At 44.9% G+C, this 19,377-nt stretch overlaps 1 protein-coding gene across 1 annotated transcript in view; it reads left to right on the forward strand.

Annotated features, from left to right (window-relative positions):
• The window catches only part of cacna2d4a (calcium channel, voltage-dependent, alpha 2/delta subunit 4a), a gene marked incomplete at both ends in the record, with an annotated part of 97,780 nt that overhangs the window by 4,542 nt on the left and 73,861 nt on the right, over positions 1 to 19,377 (forward strand). Inside the window, 22 exons of the mRNA XM_079755968.1 lie at positions 751 to 867; positions 1,654 to 1,713; positions 1,998 to 2,160; positions 4,405 to 4,536; positions 4,927 to 4,987; positions 6,796 to 6,946; positions 8,219 to 8,293; positions 10,363 to 10,452; positions 11,263 to 11,376; positions 11,780 to 11,858; positions 13,086 to 13,219; positions 14,270 to 14,347; positions 14,557 to 14,637; positions 15,227 to 15,301; positions 15,500 to 15,586; positions 15,971 to 16,042; positions 16,214 to 16,275; positions 16,380 to 16,447; positions 16,694 to 16,739; positions 16,985 to 17,082; positions 18,310 to 18,403; positions 18,725 to 18,817. Coding sequence (XP_079612094.1) covers positions 751 to 867; positions 1,654 to 1,713; positions 1,998 to 2,160; positions 4,405 to 4,536; positions 4,927 to 4,987; positions 6,796 to 6,946; positions 8,219 to 8,293; positions 10,363 to 10,452; positions 11,263 to 11,376; positions 11,780 to 11,858; positions 13,086 to 13,219; positions 14,270 to 14,347; positions 14,557 to 14,637; positions 15,227 to 15,301; positions 15,500 to 15,586; positions 15,971 to 16,042; positions 16,214 to 16,275; positions 16,380 to 16,447; positions 16,694 to 16,739; positions 16,985 to 17,082; positions 18,310 to 18,403; positions 18,725 to 18,817 — 2,030 coding nt within the window. The remainder of the gene's footprint in view (positions 1 to 750; positions 868 to 1,653; positions 1,714 to 1,997; positions 2,161 to 4,404; positions 4,537 to 4,926; positions 4,988 to 6,795; positions 6,947 to 8,218; positions 8,294 to 10,362; positions 10,453 to 11,262; positions 11,377 to 11,779; positions 11,859 to 13,085; positions 13,220 to 14,269; positions 14,348 to 14,556; positions 14,638 to 15,226; positions 15,302 to 15,499; positions 15,587 to 15,970; positions 16,043 to 16,213; positions 16,276 to 16,379; positions 16,448 to 16,693; positions 16,740 to 16,984; positions 17,083 to 18,309; positions 18,404 to 18,724; positions 18,818 to 19,377) is intronic.

Raw genomic sequence — 19,377 nt, forward strand, 5'->3', positions numbered from 1 at the left:
TAAGGAACTTGGTGAAGAGTTATTTAAAATAATATAAAAATGTGGGTTATGTATGTTCCTGAGAGAGAGAGAGAGAGAGAGAGAGAGAGAGAGAGAGAGAGAGAGAGAGAGAGAGAGAGAGAGAGAGAGAGAGAGAGAGAGAGAGAGAGAGAGAGAGAGAGAGAGAGAGAGAGAGAGAGAGAGAGAGAGAGAGTTGTGGCAGCGCTTCGAAAATCTGGTACATGCCTCTGTAGAGGCAGTACACAAGCATTATATGTTGTGTAACATCAGTAAATGCTGTGTGTGTGTGTGTCTTTTCTCGTTCTGTCTTTTCATCGACAGAATGGCATTACCAGATCAGGCCGGAAGCTTGTACTACATGGGGTGGCTTTAATGTTTCGCTACGATAGGGCTACCAACTGATGATGCACCAGGCGGTATTCAATCTAAAACATGAGATTTATTTCAGACGGAAATTAAATCCTTCACTGAGGCTGTGCTCTAGCTTTATTTACTCTTACCAAGGAGTGTCCACTTTGATTTTTCACTTGCACAACAATCCCACAGGTGTTATCTTTCTTTTGGTACCAGGGATACATATTATTGTGGATATATACTCTGTTTACCAAAACTCTGAAGTAGGCCTGTGTGATGAAGAGACCTATCTCTGAGAAACCGTTTTCTGAGCAAGGCGACAGCGACTTGCGTGAGCTGGGCTTTGGCCTGCGGACCTTTAATCCTGCTGCCCGTTGGGTCCGGGGTGCGTTGCAGAAGTACAAAGACATCGAGGGGGTCGTGAAGATGGAGGAGGTGGACGGCCAAGAACTGGTGAAGAGCTTCGCAGAGGAGATGGAGGAGATGTTGGGGAGGAAGATGAAGTCTGTCAAGGTACACACACACTCACATACTCACTCACTCACTCACTCACCCTCTCACTCACTCACTCACTCACTCACTCACTCACTCACTCACTCACCCTCTCACTCACTCACTCACTCACTCACTCACTCACTCACTCACTCACCCTCTCACTCACTCACTCACTCACCCTCTCACTCACTCACTCACTCACTCACTCACTCACTCACTCACTCACTCACTCACCCTCTCACTCACTCACCCTCTCACTCACTCACTCACTCACTCACCCTCTCACTCACTCACTCACTCACTCAATCACACAAACTTATACGTGTGCATTGCACACACTCCTATATACACATACACACACACGCACACACACACTTATACACACACGTGTGCGCGTGTGTGTGTATAAAGAGTGTGCACTCACTCACACACACACACACACACACACACACACTTAAACGGCACACTGCACACACACACACACACATGTGCAGTGCACACACACATGCAGTACACACACACACACACACACACACACACACACACACACACACACACACACACACACACACACACACACACACACACACACACACTCACACACACATCCAAGTGTGGACTGCACACACACATACAGGCTGTATGAACCGTTAATGCCCCACATAGTTTTGTGTCTAAAGTCACGTCATAGGGTTAACTACACGTCAGTGTGCACCCATTCATACACCGGCACAATGAAACTGTTTTCAGTCCGATGTAATGGAGTGTGAGTGCTGAACCTTTCACCCCACTCTGCTGTTATAGAGACTGGCGGAGGCGGCGGAAGACGCTGATCTCTATCACGAGTTTAACGAAACGCTGGAGGTATGCATGCACACACACACACACACACGCACACACACATACACATAAACATACACAAACACACACACACGCATGCCTACACTCACACTAATCCAGTATGACGGCCTGTTTAAATAAACATTTCATTTAAGCAACAAAAGTGTATTGGTCTGAACATAAATTACTTTTGGATTCAACATAGCTGATGTAAACCTGATGTAGATGTTCTGTATCTGCTAGTTGTCTGCTCGTTTGACTACTATGTTGTTCTGCGATAGCTTGACTACTATGTTGTTCTGTGATAGTTTGACTACTACAACTCTCTGGTGATCAACAAAGTGGATGAAGACGGGAATCCGGTGGATCTAGGGGGGGAGTTCGCTCTAGAGGAGAACGAACACTTCAACAAGCTTCAGGTCAACACCCTGATGAGTGACATACAAGTCCCTACCAACGTCTTTAATAAAGGTACACACACACACACACACATTGTCTTTGATAAATGTCTCCCTCTCAATTCAATTCAATTCAAAAAAGCTTTATTGGCATGAGAAGTATACATTTGCATTGCCAAAGCAGGTGAACAATAAAATAAACAGCGTATAACGTATAAGTATGAACCTTTAAATACAAAATATCTATACATATGAAATGTTAAACTATAAAAGTACTTTAAAAAGTAAAATGTGCGATATTATAAAAATTACTAAAATTACAGTATCTCGTATAAACAGATAAGTTAAAGATACACTCTAAATACACAGTATTTACATTACAGAGGATTAGTGCAATTATTGTGTGCAGAGTGAGTCCAGGGGGATGAGTCTATGGGGAGTTTGAGGTCCTTCTCTCATCACAACAGGTGACAAATCTTGCTGCTGCGTTTGCACATTGTTGTATTTCTCCCAACAGGTATGGCGGTTTGTGAGCATCTGGAGTGTCTTTGAAGTCCTCGCATGCCTTTGTAATCCGTGGGAAGTGTGTATTCCTGATGTCTTTGTATGACTCTACTCTAGTCTCGAGTTGGTTGTGTGTGCAGTGGGAGCACAGTCTGTCTTCTCTTGGGAGCCAGGTCTGTCTGTGGTGTCCCTTCTTGATGGCCAGGCTGTGTTCGCTGAGTCTGTATCTGGTCAAGGATTTCCTCCGTTTTGGGTCGGTCACGGTGGTCAGGTATTCTGCCACCGTGTAGTCTCTGTTAAGGGACAAATAGCATGCCAATTTAGTCTGGTTTTTGGTGGACTCTTTCCAATGTGCCAAATACTTTACCTTTTGTTTTCTTATAATTCCCAGGACAAGCTGGCTAAGGGGACACTTTTCTGGGTGTAATTCTCTGTGGGTTAGAGCCTTGTTGTGGAGTGTGTTGCTGTCGCTTTCCTTAAGGTGGTTATACAATTTTAGGGCTCTCTTCTGAATTTTAATAACATTTGGATATCATCCTAATTTAGCTCTGCAGGCATTATTTGGTGTCTTTCTTTGGACTTTTAGTATTGATTTGCAGAAATCTGCATGAAGAATTTCATGTTTCATGTTTGTCCCATTTTATAAATTCTTGGTCGGTGAGTTGGCCCCAGACTTCACAGCCGTAGAACGCAATGGGCTCTATCACTGCGTCAAATATTTTTCTTAATTGGGATGTCTAGTTTGATATTTCTTTTTATGGCATAAAATGCCCTCCTTGCCTTGTCTCTCAGGTCATTAACAGCTTTGTTGAAATTTCCTGTGGCATTCATGTTTATGCCGAGGTAGGTATAGTTCTTTGTTTGCTCTAGAGTAACAGTGTCTAAGAGGAATGTGTATTTGTTGAGGCTGGGTCAACAATATCATTATTTTGGTTTTACTAAGGTTCACTGTTAGGGCCCAGGTTTGAGAGAAGCTGTGCAGAAGATCTAGGTGCTGCTGTAGGCCTTCTTTGGTTGGGGACAGCAGCACCAGGTCATCTGCAAACAGCAGACATTTGATTTCGGTGTCTACCAGTGTTATGGCGGGGGCTGCAGACTGTTCTAGTGTCCTTGCTAGTTGGATAATGTATATGTTGAACAGGGTTGGACTCAAACTACATCCCTGTCTCACACCCCAGCTTTGTTGGAAGAAGTCTGTGTGTTTCTTTCCTATCTTAACTGCACATATGTTGTTTGTGTACATGGACTTTATGATGTCGTAAGTTTTTTCCTCCAACACCACTTTCTATTAATTTAAACAACAGACCATCATGCCGAATTGAGTCAAAGGCTTTTTTAAAGCCTGCAAAGCAGGAGAATAGTTTGCTTTTGTTTTGTTTTGTTTGGAGGTCAATGAGGGTGCTTAATGTGAATATATGGTCTGTTGTACGATAATTTGGTAAGAAGCCAATCTGGTTTTTGCTTATGGCATTATTGTCAGTCAGGAAGTTAAGGAGTCTGCTATTTATAGTCATACATAGAATTTTACCGAGGTTGCTGTTGACACAGACTCTCCCTCTCTCTCTGTCTGTTTGTATCTCTCTCTCCCTTTCTCTCTGTGTCTGTCTCTCTCTCTCTCTGTGTCTCTCTCTCTCCCTCTCTCTCTGTGTCTGTCTCGGTCTGTCTGTCTGTCTGTCTGTCTGTTTGTATCTCTCTCTCTCTCTCTCTCTCTCTCTCTCTCTCTCTCTCTCTCTCTCTCTCTCTCTCTCTCTCTCTCTCTCTCTCTCTCTCTCTCTCTCTCTCTCTCTCTCTCTCTCTCTCTCTCTCTCTCCAGACCCTGGTATTTTAAATGGAGTGTATATGTCGGAGGCTCTCAACGATGTATTCGTCGATAACTTCCAGAAGGATCCGACCCTCACCTGGCAGTACTTTGGTAGCGCCACAGGCTTCTTCAGACTATATCCAGGTACCATCATAGACACACACACACACACATACATTTACACACACATACATTTACACACACAGATACATTTACACAAACACACACACACACACACACACACACACGCACATTTACACACACACACACACACACACACACACACACACACACACACACACACATACATTTACACACACATACATTTACACACACATACATTTACACGCACACACACACAAACACACACACACACACACACATAAATTTATGCACACACACACACACACACACACACACACACACACACACACACACACACACACACACACATTTACACACAGTACTACCACTAGTTTTCTTCATAAAAAGGGAACATTCTTTTTTGGTTAAGCTTTGCCTCTCCCTTTCCAGGGATTAAGTGGACTCCGGATGACAACGGGGTCGTGACCTTTGACTGCAGGAACAGGAACTGGTAATTTGCTCTTCCTCCGTTCCGCTTCATGCTGGGCCGAGCGGGCTAATGAGATCTCCAGGGTGCCTGATGGTCTGTGATGGTCCGACCTGGTGTGAGGATGCATGATGTGTCAGAGCATAACAGGCCTGAGCAGAACAGACCATAATAGTATAGGTCCAGGAAGGATCCAACAGGACAGGGTAATACATGCTCAACAACACCAGACGTATTGTACGAATCAAGAACGAGATTGACAGTGACCATTATAGGAACCAATGAACCAGGAATCAAACAGAAATTAATTCAGAAGTCAGAGCCTTGTAAGTTTCCCAATAGTAGGGTCCAAGAACTCCTTTTAAACTATGTAAGGCACCTTTAAAACACTAATTGGAATGACGGTGTTAACCTTAAAGCACCTCCTCCTCCTAATCCGACCTTCTCAACCCTGATCTGTGCAACCGGTCCTCTCTGTCCAGGAACCAACCTTCACCTTGTAGCACTGCTGTCTGGGGAATTACCTGTCACACAACCTCACACAACCTCGCACACAGACACAGACACACATACACACACACTCTGGGTTTTGTAATAAGCCCCTCACACTATCCGTGCCACTCTGACCCCTTTAGCGTGTTAGCCTGATAAGCTACTTCTCTGTAAGGAGATTGGTTGACCTTAACGACCTGTCTGTTGTTGATTTTTTGCATTGCAATGTGGTCTTCATATTTATTCATTGAAATATATGTATATTGTTACAATAATTAATAATTTATTTTGTGATTGAATTGTATTGTTGCAGATACATATTTGTGGATGTACTTTCCCATTTGACAGTAATCTCCCCCTTTACATGTATTTTTTTGATTTCCCAGGATCCATCTGCCCCTTAATAGACTTTGGACCAGATTAGGTCTGTGCGGTTTTAAGAGATCTCTCAGGTTCCTAGAAGTCCTAGCTCTGTGGTCAGGCTGGCAGACAGGGTCAGAGGGAACGGTTCGGTACAGGACCCAATCTCATTTACAGTAACCGGCTTGGAGCGCTGGGGGACAGCGATGGAGGGAGGGGGGAGGAATGGAGACGCAGGGAGGAATACAGAGAAGAACAAAGACAATTATAGGGTTTGAGTGTCTGTCTGCTCTAGCCTACTAACTGGTCTGTCCGTCTGTCAGTCTGTCTCCCTGTTCATCTACGGCTACCTTTGTATCTTTCAAACTCTCCCAGACTCTTCTCCAAAACTTTTTTTAGATGACAAAGGTATACACACCCTGTATACTGTTCTGAATTTGAGTGTATGTTGTTTTACATTTTTTTCTTTGTTTTGAAGGGTGTTGAAAAGTTGTATGATTTTCCATAAAAAAATGAATTCAAGTGTTTAAGTGTCTCTCTCCCTTCTTCTCTTTGTGTGTCTCTGTCTCTCTCTCTCTTCTTCCCTCTGTGTGTCTCTGTCTCTCTCTCTCTCCTTCCCTCTGTGCGTCTCTGTCTCTGTCTCTCTCCTTCCCTCTGTGCGTCTCTGTCTCTGTCTCTCTGCTTCTCTCTGTGTGTCTCTCTCTCCCTCTCTCTCTCCTTCCCTCTGTGTGTCTCTGTCTCTCTCTCTCTTCTTCCCTCTGTGTGTCTCTGTCTCTCTCTCTCCTTCCCTCTGTGCGTCTCTGTCTCTGTCTCTCTGCTTCTCTCTGTGTGTCTCTCTCTCCCTCTCTCTCTCCTTCCCTCTGTGTGTCTCTGTCTCTCTCTCTGCTTCTCTCTGTGTGTCTCTGTGTCTCTCCTTCCCTCTGTGTGTCTCTGTCTCTCTCTCTCTGGTTCTCCCTTTGTGTCTCTGTGTCTCTCTCCAGGTACATCCAGGCAGCCTCTTCCCCTAAAGACGTGGTGATCGTGGTGGACGTGAGTGGGAGCATGAAGGGCCTCAGACTGACGATAGCCAAGCACACCATCAACACCATCCTAGACACGCTGGGCGAGAACGACTTCGTCAACATCATAGCTGTACGTAGGCCTGCACGATTCGGGGGAAAATGTGAATCAAGATTTTTTTAGCTTAGAATTGATATCACGATTCTCTGCCACGATTTTTTTCTCAGGAAATGTAATTTTTATTGCACACATGAACCATGACAAAAAAAAAAAATGGCAGTACCAAACACAGTGTTTTGGTCGAAACGAGATCGCGATTTTATAACGATTTATCGTGCACGGCTAGCTGTAAGTATGCATGGCGCTCATAGTCTCCTGAGCACACGCATGCAAACACATGGTTATAGACAAACACCCATTTTGTATCCACACACACATGCATGAGACAAATGCACACATGCACGTACAAACACACACATGCACATGCACACACGCACGCACAAGCAGATTATGTGTCTCATACACACACACAAACACACACACACAAATGCAGATTCTGTGTCTCAGACACACGCACGCACGCAAGCACAGCAGAAAGATTCGCAATAAGCTTGAGGTAGTCATGAACACACACACACACACACACACACACACACACACACACACACACACACACACACACACACACACACACACACACACACACAGATTCTGTGTCTCACTCACATATACACACACATGCAGATTCTGTGTCTCACACACACACACACACACACACACACATGCAGATTCTGTGTCTCACTCACATATACACACACACATGCAGATTCTGTGTCGCACACACACACACACACACACACACACACACACACACACACACACACACACACACACACACACACACACACACACACACACACACACACACACACACACACACACAAACAATTCATTATTCCTTCACACTCAATACGCAAGTGGCTCAAAGCTTGAAATTGCTTTCCCCTTCTCGTCTGTGTTTCCTAATGCTGTTCATCTGTACTGCTGTAAGTCACTCTAATAAACAGGCTTTAGCAGGGTGTTTCCTGGCATTACTAAGGGTGTTGTCATACAACTGTGGCAATCCTCCCTAAGCGGTTTTTAGCTGCAATTCAAAACAATATCATACAGCCACCCTGAAAATCAGAGAAAAAACATATTTTTATTTTTGAGAGGAACTATGCCTAATCCCAAAGAGTCTGTTCAACGTCAGGCATTCGCTGTTGAACCTCATTTGTACTTAACGATTTACCCAAGCTTTGCCTTGCTCTCAACATTGCTACTCCCCTAAATTAGGCGTATCAACTGGTTAATTTTTTGTTCTTTCTATTTAATCTCTCTCTCTGTCTCTCTCTGTGTCTCCAGTATAGTGACTACGTAAGTTATGTGGAGCCATGCTTCAAGGGCACGCTGGTACAAGCTGATCTGGACAACAGGGAGGTAAGAGATGTGTGCTCCTGTGTGTGTATGCGTGTGGGTGTGTCTGTGGGTGGGTGGGTGGTTGGGTGGGTGTGTGTGTATGTGTTTGCTTGTGTGTGTGTGTGTGTGTGGGTGTGTGTACACTATCAAAAGGACACGCGTCTCCTTGACACGTGTCTATAATTGACTGTGTGCGGAAGGAACGATTATGGTCGTCAGAGTTGGGCTCCTCTTCCTCTCTAAGAGCTTTGAGAGGAAGAGGACTCTGAAGCTGAACCCAGCGCCTGGTGGCCATTAGGGACGCCTCATCTGTTTTATGGGGAAGTGAACGGCAAAATACACCCATCTCTTCTGGAAGAGTTCCCCAAGAGTGTGAATATATAGAAATAAAAAAACGTTTATAATTGTATCCTTTAAAATCCTTTTAAACCTTTTATCCAACCTTTTTACACAGATAATTATCTATTAACAATATATATTTAAATAAATGAATAATGTAATTTTATCTTATCTATTTAAATATCGAACTAATGCATACCCAAGGAAATACCCACCTTTTTTAATCAAATGGTGTTGTTCTATCCTGATTTGTTCTGTTTTGCTGGAAGACAACAGAATCCTCCTTCTTTCATTTCAAACTTCACCACATTCTCCACATTCGCTCATTTCTGATTCCTCTTTTTTTCTGATCCACACCAACACCTGCTGTGGGCTCAAACATCTGTTCTTTGTGTGTGTGCGTGTGTGTATGTATATGTGTGTGTGTGTGTGTGTGTGTGTGTGTGTGTGTGTGTGTGTGTGTGTGTGTGTGTGTGTATGCGTGTATGCGTGTGTGTGTTGTGTACATGTGTGTATGGGTGTGTGTTTTATGTGTGTGTGCACATGCATGTTCTTTCCTTGGTGTTCCCGCGTGTTCCTGTGTGAATGCGTGCATTAAGTGTGTGCTGCTGGACAGTTTGCCCTACTTTCATGCCCACATCACAATCACCGCGGATCAGGTGAGGTCATTGGATAGTGACTGTTTTAAGTATGTCACATGACATGCAAGCCAGGGCCGTGATTGGCTGCTCAGCTTGTAAGGCAGTCGGTAACAGAGTGGGCTTACAGATGTTGGCTGGAGCTCGACTGTGCGCACACACACACTCTGTCTTTACGTTTTGCTGTGTGTTGTAATCATACACCCTTATATGTTAGCATAGCAAATATGTGTGTATGTGGTTGGTGAAACATCTGCTGAGGATGATCCTAATCAAACCCCTCCTAAATTGCACTCTTCTTTTGTTGACTATATACATTTTGTGGAACTATGTAATATGTTATTCTTTTTAAATTCATGATTACGTTACATCATAATTATATCATCACTAATCCGTATGGTAATGTCATTGAAATGAATTTGATTATATTGTAATCATCATGAAGCTCAGTGTTTGTGTGTGTGTGTGTGTGTGTGTGTGTGTGTGTCTGTGTTTGTTTGTCTGTATGTGTGCGTGCATGTTGTTTAAATCAAATTACTTCCTATTGCTGTTTTGTCTTTGACGTGAGCATCCAGTGTGCCAGCGATAACACCTCCCTCACTATTTCACTCTTTCTTTTCTTCCTGTCTTTCATTCTTTCTTCCTGATTCAGATGTATTGTTGCTACGGTTACGCTGGGATATGTGAGCTAATACTAATACCCAGAGCAATGCATTAAGTGCTCGGTGCATGCATGGTATTAGTTCACTTTAATCTCTCCCTTCCTTCCTATCCTTTCCCTATGTCTCTTGTCTCTGTCTCTCTCTCTCTGCCTCTCTCTCTCTCTGCCTCTCTCTCTCTGCCTCTCTCTCTCTCTCTGCCTCTCTGTCTCCCTGCCTCTCTGTCTCCCTGCCTCTCTGTCTCTCTGCCTCTCGGTCTCCCTGCCTCTCTCTCTCTCTGCCTCTCTCTCTGCCTCTCTCTCTCTGCCTCTCTCTCTCTCTGCCTCTCTCTCTCTCTGCCTCTCTCTCTCTCTCTCTGCCTCTCTCTCTCTTACCCTGCCTCTCTCTCTGCCTCTCGGTCTCCCTGCCTCTCTCTCTTACCCTGCCTCTCTCTCCACCTCTGTCTCGCCCGTAGCATTTTAAGATCCTGGTGGAAGGCCTCCATGTTAAAGGAGAGGGCAAGGTGAAGAAAGCCATGAAGGAGTCCTTCAAGATCCTGAACCAGGTGCGTCCACCCACAAACCGTGAACGATGAGAGGGACGCAGCGTCTGTGACGTCACCCATTGGCTCATAGAGGACCGTTCTGAGGGTGTACACAATACACCACCCGAAGGCTGCTAGAGGAACTACACGCTAGTGTCTAACGTGAACTACCTGAAGGCTGCTAAGGTGTGATTATGGTTCCACGTCGACGCAACGCAAGGACCACGTAGACGCTTCGACACAGTCGTGAACCTGTTTTGGTTCTGCGTCTGGTTTTAGTGAGCGGACCAATCATAGCCCTTGCTGCTGCGTCACCACGACGCAAGGTTAACATTTTTGGGAGGCGCACGTCAGGCCCTTGCGACGGACGCAAGGAGGGTCCGCAAGGACGTAATTGGGTCGTAAACCCCCTTGCGTTGCGTCGAAGTGGAACCATAATCAGCCCTTTAGTGTAACTACACACTAGTGTCTATTGGAACTCCTTGAAGGCTGGTCTCTTCGGCCCTGAGCGTCACAAACAGACGCTTGTGGCCTCTCTTGGTCTCTCCTTGGCAGACGTCTGATCTTATAAAACCTCATTAACCGCTGTTCAATACCGATACGAAGACATTCTAATGTCCTGACCCCGACTACACCGCTTCCGTGGTCTCCGAGATACGATCGGAACAAGAAAGCACAGCAGCAGATGTACATGTGTTCTCATCTGTGACCGTGTGCTCGTTTTTTTTGTATGTGCGCACATGTTTCGTGTGCGTTTGTGTGTGTGTGTGTGTGTGTGTGTGTGTGTGTGTGTGTGTGTGTGTGTGTGTGTGTGTGATTGTGTGACTCCAGGCTTCAGCACAGGGTCAGGGCAGTTTGTGTAATCAGGCTATCATGCTGATAACCGACGGCGCCATGGAGGACTTCCAGGAGGTCTTTGAAGAGTTCAACTGGCCGGAGCGCAGGGTAAGACGACCCTGCTGCTGGGAGGCCGACGTCAGGGCTCCGTCCTCAACACTACAGGCCCCTGAGTTCACATCGCAGGGGCCCACGTTGTCCCCCTATGTACAGGCTTTCCATGGTTTTTCAAATTCCAAAGTTCCCCGAGTGAATACCGTTCAAACCCAACGCACCTGGAGTCCCATCTGTTAAGCTTTATCTTCTCTGCCTTTTGTTGTGACGATCAAATGTGAGCCGTGTGTGATGTTGACTCATGGTGATACGTCGGTCTAGACCCAGGACTGCCCTGTAAAGAAAGGAAATAGTCTGTTTGTGTTTTTATTTCTCTATTTGATCCACAAGAGGTTCTCACGTTCATCAACTGTCGAGGGTTTCTGAGATTCTTCTCTTCGTGTTATTCTCTCTCCAGGTACGGGTTTTCACCTATCTGATTGGACGAGAGATGACCTTTGCCGATAACGTGAAATGGATCGCGTGCAACAACAAAGGTGAGCCCCAGGGAGGGTGGCGAGGGGGAACTTGGGACCCCTCCCCCCCGTTCACCTTGACGAAGACATTTCTTAGTCAAGGTGGGGGGGGGGGGGGTTCAATTCAATTCAGAAAGCTTTGTGGCATGACTATTGTTGTAAACAGTATTACCAATGCATTATGTATCTATATTTTTTGCACCTGATGGAAGTATGTTTTCTTTCCCTACGAGACTTTTGACTTTGTTAATGCATGATAATTTAAAAAATATATATATAATTATATATATGTATATATCTTTTTCAATACATTGGTAGTCAAGGCGGGGCCCTTTTGTTGTTAAGGCCTTAACCATACAGTGCTGGGGGAATCACTGGAGTAGGTGTGTTGCACCATCAAGTGTGTTGCTAAGTGAACAAAGCCTTTTAGATTCATGTACGGCATTGAGCCGCAGTGGCTGGATTGTCGCGGCCAGGTTCCTTGCCAACCAAGTCATTGGCACCGTAGAGTGGTCACCAGACGGGGAGGTCGTGCGTGGATGATGCCTGACCTGGAAGGAAGAACAGCTCAGTCTTGGCCACGTTGAGCTTGAGGTGCCGTGTGGACATCTACTGAGGGATGTCGGCCGGACACGCACAGATTCGTTCCGTGTACTGCCCGAGTGTCAGACCCTGAAATAGACAGAATTGGTGTGTCATCTGCATAGCTGTGCACTGTGCCCTTTCAGCCGCCCACAGTGTGATTCTGTCAGAATGCATAGACAATCAGGGAGCTGGAAGTGTCGGACGAATCTACAATATGTGAGAGGTCAGAGCAGGTCAACAGACAATGGAGAGAAAAGATGCACATGTCAACTTCAATACCCTTTTCATATCTAGGTGTTCTAGTAACCTTTCAACCAGAATACATTGTAGTTCCATCAGAGGTAATTGTCCATTTCTTCTTTGAGTATACTTTGAGGATCAGTATTCTCATGAGGGCGTTCACTGGGTTGATTTGCCCGGTGGTGACCCCTTGTGGCCACCATTACAAATGCATGCATGAGCAGCATCAACATGCATTAGGCTTACATTTATCAAAGTGATTCACCATTACTAACACGATATTATCATTTGTAACAGCTGCATGATGTCATTTATGACAACCACAAAATAACAGTCAGAAACCTGATGCCTTCGACTCAAAAACCCAGTGTGTGTTTTAAACATCTGTGAATTTCTTTGTGTCTGCGTGTGTCTTCTGCGCAGGTTACTACACGCACATCTCAACACTGGCTGACGTGCAGGAGAACGTCATGGAGTACCTCCACGTGCTCAGCCGGCCAATGGTGATCAACCATGACCACGACATCATCTGGACAGAGGCCTATATGGACAGTGTGGTGGGTCACCCTTCATGTGGGCATCTCTGCTGGCCAAAAGACTTCTCTCTCATCGTCACTCAATGTGCCGCTCCATTTGTCCTTCTCATTTCTCTTTCGGGGTCCTTTGTCATCGCATGTATTGTCCCTTTGATTCATATCGTCAACGTTATCCATAATCATTTCAAACTGTCTTCAACTGTCTCTTTGTCTTCACCTTCTCATGGTCATCGCTGTCCACTGTCTCTTCCCTTCCGCCTCTAGTTCCCAGAAACTCAAAAGGTAATACTGTGTTTTGAATCAGTTGGCGGTAACGGTGTTTCCTAGCTATTCGTAGACTTGAATCTTTGGCAGAACGTTGTCTTTTAAACCTCACCCATACCTTCCTATGTTAGCTTTTACATCCTATTTCTTAGTCCTATATCCATTTAGTCCATTTATATATCAGTGTTGCCCTTATTCCAAGAAAAATCGTTTCTGGATTATATAGAATTATATGGCATAATTTCATTAAATAAACAGGAAATTGGGTTTGACTGAAGGTGTAACTAAATTAATTGTACCTCAATAAAGTTTGAAAAAGGGTCTGTTTTACGATCAAACCTATTTATTTAGCTTTATTGCCACAGTCAAGAGACAGCGGATCTTTATACAGTAGATCAGTCTGTCTTCCAGATGTTTGCCTCTAGCTTAGCGGTTTAGCTGCTCTTGGACATTGTCCACACCTGCCCAGAATATTAACATACTTGTGTCAAAGTCAGTCAGTATCAAATAGAAATACACTTCTCAAGCAGATTTTTCTCCCTTGTTTGTAGACATTAAGATGTGAACAGTTAGTACTAGTTTATAGTTATAATATGTACTAATAAATCCAGTTGAATGATGACCAACTCCCTGTATTGTTTTAAACCGACAACTGCCTGTGTGTGTGCGTGTGTGCGTGCATGCGTTTCTGTTTGTGTGCATGTCTTCACGCCTGTGTGTGTGTGTGTGTGTGTGTGTGTGTGTGTGTGTGTGTGTGTGTGTGTGTGTGTGTGTGTGTGTGTGTGTGTGTGTGTTTGTGTTCTGCAGCTGTTTAATAGCCAGGCTCAGAGCTTACTTCTGATGACCTCAGTGGCCATGCCGGTCTTCAGCAAGAAACAAGAAACGGTACGATTGTTATTCACAGCTTGCTACTTGTTTTACATTACATTTACTTTCAATATGTTTCACTTAATGGCCAAAGCTTACTTTCTTCTTGATTTGAGATTGCATTTTACAACTTAAAAAATGTGAATGATAACTATTGATGATGACCATACTGTATCATTTTTTCTACCAACTGCTACAGTGTGTTTATTGTGTTCACATTGTTGCAGTTATCCCACGGTATTCTGCTGGGAGTGGTGGGGACGGATGTGGCTCTCAGAGAACTGATCCGACTAGCGCCCAGATACAAGGTAGCATAGCCACACACACACACACACTCACTCTCTCTCTCTCTCTCTCTCTCTCTCTCTCTCTCTCTCTCTCTCTCTCTCTCTCTCTCTCTCTCTCTCTCTCTCTCTCTCTCTCTCTCTCTCTCTCTCTCTCTCTCTCTCTCTCTCTCTCTCTCTCTCTCTCACACTGATTGAGACTAGCGCCCAGATACAAGACAGCGTACCCAAAGATCACCACACAAACACTGATGCCAGAATCACTTTCAATTACCAAGACTCTGGGTTAGGGTGCGGTGGCATACAGTCTGGTGATGATGTGTATAGTCAGTTAATTATTTATTATGCTTTTCCAACTGTATTTCATACTTGTACAACTGGAAACATAGTTTAATAAAAGGTTTTATCTTAACTGTGTGTGCATAACACAGATATATTTAATGATAATAAAACAGCAGAGATGATACTTTAATTTCTTAACCGTGCTCTTTGATAACGAAATACACCAATAACAACTAAATACCATCTTGTCTTTTTGATTAGATGATGTGTTCTTTGCGAGAGTGTCACCGGTTATATGTGAGATGAATATATTTGAGTTTATGTCTTCCAGCTGGGTATCCATGGTTACGCCTTCCTCAACACCAACAACGGCTACATCCTGTCTCACCCTGAACTACGACCTCTGGTAAGAGCGGTGATGAGGAATACTTGCAGTGTTTTTACACATATCTCTCTATGTTGCTGCCTCTCTCTCAACTGCACGTGTATGTGTGTGTGTGTGTGTGTGTGTGTGTGTGTGTGTGTGTGTGTGTGTGTGTGTGTGTGTGTGTGTGTGTGTGTGTGTGTGTGTGTGTGTGTGTGTGTGTGTGTGATGTTGGGACAGTATAAAGAGGGCAAGAAGCTCAAGCCAAAGCCGAACTATAACAGTGTTGATCTGGCAGAGGTGGAGTGGGAGGACACTGAAGAGGCAGTGAGTAAACACACACTCACACTCATCCACATGCACACACACACGGACACACACACGCTCACGCTCACACACACTCACACTCATCCACATGCACACACACACACACACACACACACACACACACACACACACACACACACACACACACACACACACACTCACGCTCACGCTCACACACACTCACACTCATCCCGATGCACACACAAACACACACACACACCCGGAGGTATTTTGCGTGATGATTAGTCCTATATGCATAACTATAATTCAGGTTGTTGTGGTCGCTCTGAAAATATATATTTTCATTTTGTTTTTAAGTTTCAAAAGCCCTGCTAAACATTAGGTATGTCAATACAGTGTTGCACCTCTGTTGTATCCATTCAGTTGAGGACAGCCATGGTCAAGGGAGAGACTGGATCACTATCTCTAGATGTGAGGACATCCGTGGACAAAGGGGTAAGATCTGTTCGTCTGTCTGAAACTCTAAGAAATCTTCTGGACCATGGATTTACTTTCTCACTCTGTCTCGTTCTTTCTCTCTCTCTCTCTCTCTCTCTCTCTCTCTCCCTGTTTCTGACCTCTCTCTCTTACAAACACAAACACAAAAACACACACACACACCCTCAGCGGAGAGTGATGTTCCTGAGGAATGAGTACTTCTACACGGTGATCAACGAGACTCCGTTCAGGTGCGTTGGGTCACCTGAGACACCTCCTGCCTGATCGCACTATATTTCACATCACTGTGTTCAAACTCTCCTCATTAACTCTGTTCTTTCTGTCTGTCTGGCAGTCTGGGAATAGTGCTGACCAATGGACATGGGCAATATAGATTCATTGGAAATGTCTCGGTGGAAGAGGGTAGGTCTGTTTTTATTTTACGACAAAACTTTTATAAGCCTCTTCGCCAGTACAGCTTGGTTATATGTGTCATAAATTAAGCTTAGTGAGGCAAAAAATTTGGTGGCAGAGACTGAACAGTGAAAACTACAATAGTGTGATTTCAGCAATTCTTTGATGAATGATTGTTCTCGCTCTCGCTCTCTCTCCCTCTCTCTCGCTCTTTGTATATATATATATATATGTCTATGTCTCTCTACCAACCAGGTCTTCATGACCTGATAGCTCCTGACCTCACCATAGCGACTGAGTGGTGAGTGGTTAGCAACCTATTTTAGTTTCAGTTCATGAACACCAGCATGACACAGACACTGACTTAGACAAGACAATAATATTTATCTCTTTGTGTGTGTGTGTGTGTGGGCGTGCGTGCACATGTGTGTTTTTGTGCATGTGCACGTGTATATGTGTGTGTGTGTCTTTGTTTGTGCGTGTTCGTGCACGTGTGTGTTTTCATGCGTGTGCATGCCTGCATGTGTATATGTGTGTGTGTTCCAGGACCTACTGTGAGACAGACATCGACCCCTCTCACCGGAAGTTGACCCAGATGCAGGCGATGGTGCGCTACCTGACCGGGAGGGAGCCCGACCTTGAGTGTAAGACATCGTCCTGGTCCTCATCCTCAACCGCAGAGTCCCAGCTTCCAGCTTCCGCAAAAGACTCAAGACTCACCTGTTCAGAGTTCACCTGGACCCTGCATAGCCGGGCAGGCTATGCAGAGAGGTCTTAAGTCCCCCCCCTCCTGCTTGTTGTATGTTGTATGTCCTGGCACTTAATGTACGCACTTATTGTGTGTCGTTTTAGTTATAGTGCTTGGTTACGTAGCATCTTATCCTAGCTATGGTTGTTGTATACGGGGAATGGGTTAACCTAGTGAGTGTTAGTGCTTTGCACTTGGTTCTGTGAACATCCTTACTGTACAGACAGCGATATGTTGTTTCACTTTCTTATGACAAATGTACTTATTATAAGTCGCTTTGGATAAAAGCGTCTGTTGAATAGCCTAAATGTTATGTTAAATGTCCTCCGCTATGGCTACCTCATTTACAGTGTTGGTTCCCCGGGTCCACCTTTGGACGGTACCCCAGAAGTTGTGTGTAGAGGGAGGGGGTCGGCTTAGCTCAGGAGGTACAGCGGGTAGACTTGTAACCGGAAGGTTGCTAGCCAGTTTGATCCCGGGAGTGTCGAGGTTTCCCTGAGCAGGATCCCTCACCCTAACTGCTCTAGACAAGCAGGCTGTCGCCCTGTGCGGTTGATTCCGCCGTCGGTGTGTGTATCTGTGTATGAACTTTGTATGAACTGGGTTGATGTGGATAAAAGCGTCTGCAAAATGTAGAGATGTTGGGAGTGCCAGAAGGGGATCACTCTCTGGCCTATGTCATGTCCCCAAGGCAGGACTGAGACAAGCAAAAAAGTTACAGGTTGACAAGTTATTTAAAGTGGGTAAGATTTGAGAGTGCTAAGAGAGGAAGCAGAAGTGTGCAAGATCTCCTCCAGGATCCCTCACTCTCTGCTCCCTCCCCTCCTCTTTCTGTTTCTTTGCCGTGGAGAAAGGCTGCACTTCTTGCGCTTCCTGTGATTGACAGGCAAGATGGATTCCCTGAGCTGATAATGAAATTGTTCAGAAATTAGCCGAGGCGGTCTAAACTCAGAAAAGGTCTTGTGAAGGGGCAGGCGCAGCCAACCCGAACATCTGTGAGAATAGCACTCACTAATAGCTGACGGATGGCGATGCCATTTCTAAAAGCACACTCAAATAATAGCTCCTAAATTTTACCGCCAGCACCTTCTAGATGTGTGATATTAATCCGGTTCCCCCCCAGGTGACATGGACCTCCTGGGTCAGACTCTGTTCGATGCCGTTGTCACTGCGCCGATGGAGGCATACTGGACCGCCCTCATGCTCAACACTTCCAGGTGAGAGACACACACACACACACACACACACATATACATCTAAACACAAACACACACACACGTATAGAGTCACACACACACACACACACACATACAAATACATACAGAGTCACACACATAGAGAGTCAGACACATACATCTAAACACTCACACACTTACACTAACACACATATGCATAGGCTCACAAACTATTCCTTTACACCATCTAATGGCAAAAGAGTTAAGTGAATTGAGTGCACGTGTGTGTGTGTGTGTGTCTTTGTGTATGTGTGTGTGTATGTGTGTCATTGTGTGTGTGTCTCTATGTGTGTGTGTACTCAGCATGGACGAGGGCGTGGAGACCGCCTTCCTGGGGACTCGGACGGGGCTGATGAGGATCCAGAGATACGCCGGCATCGAGAAACGCGTCGCCAAGTGGGTGCACCTCATACTGAAATACACAACACGGGTATCAATGGAGTGTGTGACGATGCATGCATTGGTGGCCTCTGTGGTATTGGGGTGATACAGGTGATGCACTGTATATGTCATGTGCACCTCGTGATGGCGACCACAGGTACTGCTGACCAAAGTATTGGTCAGCGTTTTACAGTGCTGAGTCATTGTTCTTCATCATCTTCTCTTTATTTGTTTGAGTACTCTCTGTAGTTCTAGTACTATTTGCACTCTGTACCTCCTCTGTAATCTTCAAAATGTCCCGTCTTTGAGAATCAAAATGTAATCCACTTTAAAGAAAATATAGAAGGCATTTTGTATATCAGTATAAAGACAAAAAACAACTAAAGTCATCCATCAACATAATGTAGCCTCCTCCTTCCTTGGCTTCAGCCATCGCCTATCCATTATAGCCTCAACGACGCTCACTCCCCTCACCTTTCGTTTCTATAATGTCAGACCTGAATCCTTTGATATGACAGCCTGCGAGGTTAAGGTCTCCCTGTATGAGTCATGTACCCCCTTTGTCTCTCTGAAGA

Source organism: Pollachius pollachius (genome assembly GCF_949987615.1).
Source record: "Pollachius pollachius genome assembly, chromosome: 18".
NCBI classification, from domain to species: domain Eukaryota; kingdom Metazoa; phylum Chordata; class Actinopteri; order Gadiformes; family Gadidae; genus Pollachius; species Pollachius pollachius.